This window comes from Geotrypetes seraphini, chromosome 10 (assembly GCF_902459505.1).
Source record: "Geotrypetes seraphini chromosome 10, aGeoSer1.1, whole genome shotgun sequence".
Classification (NCBI taxonomy): Eukaryota; Metazoa; Chordata; class Amphibia; order Gymnophiona; family Dermophiidae; genus Geotrypetes; species Geotrypetes seraphini.
This window is the reverse complement of record NC_047093.1, coordinates 126620574-126628664: the sequence shown is the minus strand read 5'-3', so window position 1 is coordinate 126628664 and position 8091 is coordinate 126620574. Positions and strand designations below refer to the sequence as shown.

The 8091-nt window shown below is 47.6% G+C and overlaps 1 protein-coding gene across 2 annotated transcripts in view; it reads left to right on the top strand.

The window, feature by feature from the left end:
* Positions 1-482: 482 nt before the first annotated feature.
* HMCN1 (hemicentin 1) overlaps positions 483-8091 on the top strand; it is a 461110-nt gene continuing 453501 nt past the window's right edge. For both annotated transcript variants that reach the window (XM_033960229.1, XM_033960228.1), the window contains exon 1: positions 483-912. In XM_033960229.1, the coding sequence (XP_033816120.1) occupies positions 651-912 (262 nt within the window). In that variant the 5' untranslated portion in view covers positions 483-650. The remainder of the gene's footprint in view (positions 913-8091) is intronic.

The following is an 8091-nucleotide window of genomic DNA, read 5'->3' as shown; positions in this document are numbered from 1 at the left end:
GAACTGCCTAGAAGTCAGTTTGACTATGGCGGTATAGAAAAATAAAGTTATTATTATTATTATTATTTAGAGCTGTGGTTTGATTAAAATTTGTAACTGTGATTAAAAATATGTGATTTAGGATTAAGTGACTAGCCCAAAGCCACAAGCAACTGTAGTGGGGGGGGGGGGGGGGGGGAATTACATACCTTTCATTGTAGAATTAATTGCGATTAAATTTTTAATAATGCAGCCCTAGTTTTTACACATTCGGTCATTGGTTCTGTGAGGTTTTTCTTTTGGGGAATGGATGCGATTTATACTGAAAATCAAAATGTGGATTTCCTTTATAACTATAGAGGAAAGATCCCAGTAGAGTCTCTTCCCTTGGGAAAGGTATTGGCCGGCTAGAAGACACCACGATCCACTAGGTGGCAGCAGTGAGCTTGTTCCGAGCGCTTGAAAAGCTCCCCATCCCCGAGAGCAGGAGCAGAAGCAGAAGCCCAAAGCTGAAACCCATCAGTCTGAGCTGGAGGCAGAGCAGCGATTGCCCTAAAACCTGCCGAAACAAAGGAGCCCTTGGTTTGACTCGCTTTTCCGATTGAACCCAATGCGGTTCTGGACTCCACTGACCATGCTTTAAATGCTTCGGCCCGTTGTCACGTGCAAAGATGCTTCTCTGCTGGACTTTTCGAAGCCGGGCCCAGTTCTGCTTGGTGTGCTTTGCTCTTCTCTCTCAGTTCTGGGCCCAGCCAAATGCTGACGACGTACCTGAAGGGGCCTCCACTTTGGCTTTTGTGTTTGATGTGACCGGCTCTATGTACGATGACTTGGTTCAGGTCATTGAAGGGGCGTCCAAAATTTTGGAAACCTCCTTAAAGCGGCCCAAGAGACCTCTCTATAACTTTGCTTTGGTACCTTTCCATGACCCAGGTAAGCAAACACTCGAACTCGTCATATTGCAGCTGTGGGGGTAGTTTGCAGAGTGCATGGATGCTTCTGCTTGCAAATCTTCTGGGTAGCTTTGCTCCTCTACTGATGCACTGGCACCATTACCATGCCAGGTCCAATGATGCAATTGCATTTCCTTGAAAATACAGAAAGGATCAGGCAAATGTTGCTTAATGAAAATACTACTTCGATTCTTGTAAATGGGTCAAGGTTATTGGCGAAGCCTGATATTCAGTGGAAGTTGTGGGTTTGCTTGGCAGCGGTGAATGCCTAATTCGCTTATTTCTGATTTATTTATGCATTTATATACCACTTGTAGCCTAAGTGGTTTTACTCCCACTCTATCTAAATGTACCTGGGGCAATGGGGGGATTAAGTGACTTGCCCAGGATCACAAGGAGCAGTGTGAGTTTGACTCCACAACGTCAGGGTGTTGAAGCTCTAACCACTGCACCACACACTCCCCACAGATAGCTGGATATTTTCAAAAGTTAATAATCTAAATGTCAAATGTTCACAACAAAAATACAACTAAAAGTCTAAATTAGTAATACGTATATGATTGTCTTGCCGGACCCTACACGGTCCGTGTTTCGGCGAGACTGCATTCCTCAGGGGTCCGGATGATATAGGGTACAAAGATAAAAATATGCCCTGCTCTGCCCCAAATCTGCTCTCCTGCTCCCGACTCTCTGCCCCCGAATCTGCTCTCCTGTTCCCGACTCTCTGCCCCCGAATCTGATCTCCTGCCTGCCCCGAATCTCTCCTGCCGCCCCGACTGGCTGCCCTGCTCTGGCCCCAAATCTCTCCTGCCGCCCCGACTCTCCTGTCCATCCACGCACTATGAGCCCACGGTTTTAACCAACGCGTTTAAAGCGAGTTAAAACCACGGGCTCGCGAAGAGTAAAAACAAAAAAATAAAAGTAAAAAAAAAGGGTGCTGCTCTTAAGCATGCGCAGACCATCTAGAGAGCGATCCCAACAGTTGGATGGGGGACGTGATTCTGATTACCCTCGTGTGCATGAGGGCGATTTGTGAATCGGTTCCGATCCGTGCCCTTTGTGAATCTAGCCCAAAGTGGTTTACATACAAGTATTTCAAGCCTTTTTCCTGTGGGTCTCGGTGGGTTCATAATCTATCGAATGTACCGGTTCATAGACAGTGGCGCGCAAGACGTCAGCGCGCTGACAATCCAGTGCCGACAATTCGGCGGAGACAGAAGCGCGCGGGGGAAAAAATTAATTTTTAAAGAGGTCTGACGGGGGGGTTGGGGTGGCAAACCCCCCACTTTATTGGTTAGTGTTCACGCTGCTGTTGGAGGGGGATTCGGGGGGGGGGTTGGAAACCTCCATTATAGCGAAAACGGAACTTTTTCTGATTTTTTTCGGGAAATGTTCCGTTTTCTCTATAATGTGGGGGGTTTTCACCCCCCCCGCAATGGCAGCGCGAACACTAATCAATAAAGTGGGGGGGGGGACCTCTTTAAAAATTACTTTTTCCCCCGTGCGCTTCTGTCTTCCGCTGAATTGTCGGTGCTGGATTGTCAGCGCGCTGGCGTCTGGCGCGTGATTATCCCGTCACCAATGTACCTGGGTCAGTGGAGGATTAAGTGACTTGCCCAGGGTTACAGGAAGCAGCATGGTGTTTGAACCCACAACCACAGGGTGCCGAGGTTATAGCTCTTACCACTGCACCACACTCTCCTACTTGAATTTATGTACACAACTGCCATGTGTGGATGTGACCATTTATGCCATCCATGGTATAAGCTATCACTCCTATATTTAGGTGCGTTACCTTGTAGTTCAGGGGTGTCAAACTCAATCACATAAGGGGCCAAAATCTAAAATACAGGTTAAGTCGCGGGTCAAATTTTTTAAGACACTTAGTCTTAGTGGCAGTCTAGATCCTTCCTCACCTTGAGACACCATCCCAGCGATTCACCTGGTTATTTTCACCTCGTAGATGTTGCAATACTTAGGCCTAGATTCACTTACCCCTGATTCTGAGTCCGATCCGTGCCCGACTGCATGCAAGCCAACAAATTCACCAAAGGCCTGCATGCAAATGGGGACAATTGTTGACCCCCCCCCCCCCACCCACTGCACGAATCGCTAGAGAGCGATCCCCACGCATGCGCAGACCATCTGTAGATGGTCTGCGCATGCATCTAAGAGCCATTGTGATTTTTTTAAATTTTTACTAACCCAGCGAGCCTGTGGTTTAAACCCGCGGGTTAAAACCATGGGCTCCCTGTGCGGGGAAGGGCAAGAGAGTCGGGAGGTAGGAGAGATTCAGTGTGGTAGGCAGGAGCGATGTCTGAACACGACTTGATCTGATCTCTCTTTTTGGGTTTTTTCTTTTATAATCATGACAACTGTAGGGGAAGATGGGTGAATTCTGTTATTTAAAAAAGTCTCTGGGCAGCACTCTAATAATTTGCATTGCCTATCTGAACACGGTGCACACAGGAAATCCTCACTCCTAGAGTGTATAAGGAGAGCCTGACCTGTTCTTGCATTGCATATTGAATGGTGGCATAGATCTATGGAACATTTAGATCCGGCGCTCATTATCTGATGGAGGCAGCTATTTCCTGACCTTCTGGAGCGTGTCAAAGCCTCCTCCACAAGCACTCAAGCAAATGTAAAATGGGCAGGAGCTCTTCCTTCTATCTCCAGCCAAGTACAAAAAGGATCAATAAAGCTGGTGGATTTGGGGCAGAGCAGGGCAGGAGATATTTGGGGCAGCAGAGAGTGGGGCAGGCAGAGAGCAGGGCGGCAATGAAGCTGGAGAGTCGGAAAGGACGTTTGCAACTGGTCTCCAGCAATCGCTTCTTGTGTTGATCGGCCAGCCCAGTCGGTTTGCTAGATTTCTGTAGTGAATCTGGTCCCTGCCTACTTTGCATGCCGTTCCCCTCATTTGCATGCACGGATCGGAATCAGATCAATAGAGAGGTAAGTGAATCGGGCCAGAGTAAAATCGGGTCGCAAATGGGTCGCAAACCGATCGGTACATGATCGGTTTGCTTAGTGAATCTAGCCCTTAATCCAGGGGTGCCCACACTTTTTTGACTCGCGAGCTACTTTTAAAATGACCAAGTCAAAATGATCTACCAACAATAAAATTTAAAAAAAACACAACGCACACTGTACGCATAGAATTGTTAATTATCATTCCTATTCCGGGGTTTTTTCAAAGAGGTCAAAGCAGATGACTCTATGCACTGTTACCTCAGTAACAACCATACAAAAGTGGACAAATATACCCCCCTCCCTTTTTACTAAACCACAATAGCAGTTTTTAGCGCAGGGAGCTGCGCTGAATGCCCAGCGCTGCTCTGGACGCACATAGGCTCCCTGCGCTAAAAACCACTATTGCGGTTTAGTAAAAGGGGACCATATTGTAAAATATAGACAGCAGATATAAATTCAGACACATTTTGATCACTAAATTTAAAATAAAATCATTTTTCCTACCATGTCTGGTGATTTCATGAGTCTCTGGTTGCACTTTCTTCTTCTGACTGTGCATCCAATCTTTCTTTCAGCCTGTGTGCTTCCTCTCCTCCACACCTCATTCCCCCACCCAACTTTTTCTTCCTCTCTCCCTGACCTTTCTTTCTTTCTCTCTTCATGCCCCCTTTCTTTTTTTCTTTTTCTCTTCTTTCCTTCTGTCTCCCTGCCTGCCCCCTTTCTTTCTTTCTGCCTGCCCTTCCCCAAGCCACTGCCGCTGCCATCGGGGAACGGGACCCAAACACCACCAATGGATAACAGGCCCCGACGCCGACGCTGCACCATGCTCTCTCTGCTTCGGCCGATCAATCTTCCTCTCCCCGACGTAAATTCTGCCGTCGGAGAGGAAGTTCTGCCCAGCCAGGCAGCGATTGGCTGGCCCGAACTTCCTCTCCGACGGCAGAATTGACGTCGGGGAGAGGAAGATTGATCGGCTCGATAGATCGCCAAGGCAAAGTGAGTCCTGGGATCGACTCACTTTGTCTTGGCGAGCTACCGGTCGATCGCGATCGACCTAATGGGCACCCCTGCCTTAATCCCAACTTTATTCAAATAGTTATTCTAAGCATAGGCAGCACAGCACTTTTTTGTTTGGGGGAAGCTCCACCCCTGGCCCACCCAATTTCTGCCCCACCCTATAATAGTACTAATTGTGATACCATTTATTTTTCATATATACACACAATATAATCTTATTAACAACACATGATTACAGTGGCGTACCTAGCATATGTGACACCCGAGGCCCATCATTTTTTGGCACCTCCCCATCTGTATGAAAAACATGATTTTTAGTAACAAGCCACGCGTCGCACATAAGTACCTAGGAAAAGGCAACATCTTACATATGCAGTGAGCAGTACAACATCAATACACCCATTGTAAAACTAAATAAGCCAGACTAGCACAGATCAATCCTGCAGTCAATCCTAACAAAAAACCATGTCTTTCGAACACACAGAACACAGAAAATACCTTCGCCTAGTATGGAATATGTCATCACAAACTAACCCCTCCCCCTTTTACAAAACTGTAGTGTGGATTTTAGCCATGGCGGTAACAGCTCTGACGCTCATAGAATTCTGAGCATCAGAGCTGCTGCCACCACAGCTGGCGCTAAAAAACGCTCCACAGTTTTGTAAAAGGGAGATAAAATAGAAATACATAGACAAAGGTTAAATTGAACCAGCAAGAAGCTGGATTCTCCATACAGTGCAATACCACAGAAACAGTGACACATGTCTCCTAAAGCAATAAATAAATAGAAAATTTTTGTTCTACCTTTGTCTTCTCTGGTTTCTGCTTTCCTCATCTTCTTGTTACTCTCTTCCTTCCATCCACTGTCTGCCATCTCTCTGCCCCTATATGGCATCTTCTCTCCTTCTATGCCCCTTCCAGAAACTGTATGCCTCCCCCTTCCATCTCTCCTTTCACTCCCATTGGTCTGGTATCTGTTTCCTCTCCTTCCCCCCTGCTCTGGCATCTCTCTCTCCACTCCCTTCCTCCTGTTCTTCCCTGGTCTTCCTTCTCAATTTATTTTCTGCCTCTGTCTAAATTCTTTTTTACTATTCAGCCCTCAATTTCCCTCTTTCATTGTGTCTACCTATAGCTTGCCACCTCTTTACCTCACCCCTTCCAGTAACTAACTCTATCCTCTTCCCTCAATCCTGCATGTGCCCTTTTTTTCTTTCTCCTCCCCACTTCCTTCCAGCATTTGCTCCCCCTTTCCCTCACACTTCCATTCAGCAGCTGTCCTTCCTCTCCCCCACACTTCCATTCAGTGTCTGTTTCCCTCTCTCTACCCCTTCCATCTACTATTCACCCTCTATCTCACCCCTTCCATTCACTGCCTCTGTGCTCTTTCTATCCAGTGTGCACCCTCTCTCTTCTATATGGCATCTTCCCTCTTTCTATGCTCCTTCCATAAACTATCTATCCCGTGCCCCTTCTCTCTTTTGTACATGATTGATTTCAACTCTGTCACCTCTCCGTTTTTCTCTCTCTGTCATCACCCCTCCCCTATGCTCTGGCATCTCTCTCTTCTCCTTTCTTTCCTTCCCACCTCACGGTCTGGCATCATCCCTTCCCTGATTTCCGGCATCTCTCTCCTTTCCTTTTCTTCCATCTCTCCCTCCCCCTCCATGCTCTGACATCTCCTCCTTCCTTTCCCCCTCCCTTTTCCCTTGATCTGGCATACCTTCCTCTTTCCCTCCATGCCCTGGCGTCTCTTCTTCCCTCCAAGCCCTGGCATCTCCTTTCATTCCCTCCATTTGAGTACAGCAACACTCTCCCCAATTCTCTCCCCCTCTGTTCCCTTTCCTCCTTCTGTCATCCAAGGCCTGGTGTCCTGAACTTCATTGGGCGGAAGCAGCATTCACAATTCACTGTTGTTGCCGGCTTCAGGCCTTCCTCTCTGTCGGGTCCTGTCTTCATGAAAACAGGAAGTAGGCAGGACCCGGCAGAGAGGAAAGCCTGAAGCCGGCAACAGCAGCGAATTGTAAACGCTGCCCAAAGAAGATAATGGCACCAGGCCTTGGAGCACCCGAGGCAGACCGCTTCTCTCCCCTCCCTGCCGAACCCCCGCTGACTCTCCTATCTCTCCCCCCCCCAAGTGAACCTTTCCGACCCTTCCAGTGAGAGCAGCAAACCTCCCTCCAGTAGCGTCAGCTGCTTCGCGGCTTTCTCCTGCCGGTGCAGCGCCACTGATGATGTCATCAGTGACTCGGCAGAGGGAGGAGAAAGCCACAAAGCAGCCAATGCTACTGGAGGGAGGTTTGCTGCTCTCGCTGGGAGGGTAGGAGCGCGATAGGGACCAGGCTGCACCCCTAAGGCTGCACCTGGGGCGGACCGCCCCCCGTCCCCCCCTTGGTACGCCATTGTGTCCATAGTATGCTGTTAAGACAGATATGGGGGAAGCAACTGCTTGCCCTGGATTGGTAGCATGGAATGTTGCTACTATTTGGGTTTTTGCCAGGAATTTGTGACCTGGATTGGCCACCGTGAAGATGGATACTGGGCTAGATGGACCCGTTAAGGCTACTGCTATGTTCTTATATTCTTTTGATGACAGATAAAAGCCAAATGGCCCATCTGTCTCCTCATCCACTGCATCTACTATCTGCTCTCCCTAAAAGATCCCATGTGCCTGACCCAAGCTTTCTTGAATTCAGACACAGTCTTTGTCTCCACCACCTCTACCGGGAGATTATTTTAAGCATCTACATCCCTTTCTGTAAAAAAGTATTTCCTTAGATTACAACTGAGCCTGTCACCTCTTAACTTCCAGAGCTTCCTTTCAAATGAAAGAGAATTGCCTTATGCACACTTATGCTACATAGGGATTTAAATTTTTCGATTATAGCTCCCCTCCCTGCCTTTCCTCCAAAGCATACATATTGAGATCTTTAAGTCTGTCCTCATATAACTTATGATGAAGACCACAGACCATTTTAGTAGCCTTTCTCTGGACCAACTCCATCCTATTTATATCTTTTTGAAGGTATGGTCTCCAGAATTAACACAATATTTTAAATGGGGTCTCACCAGAGTCTTATACAGGTGCATCAATATCTCCTTTTTCCTACTGGTCATACCTCTCCCTATGCACCCAAGCATCCTCCTAGCTTTGGCCATCTCCTTTTCAACA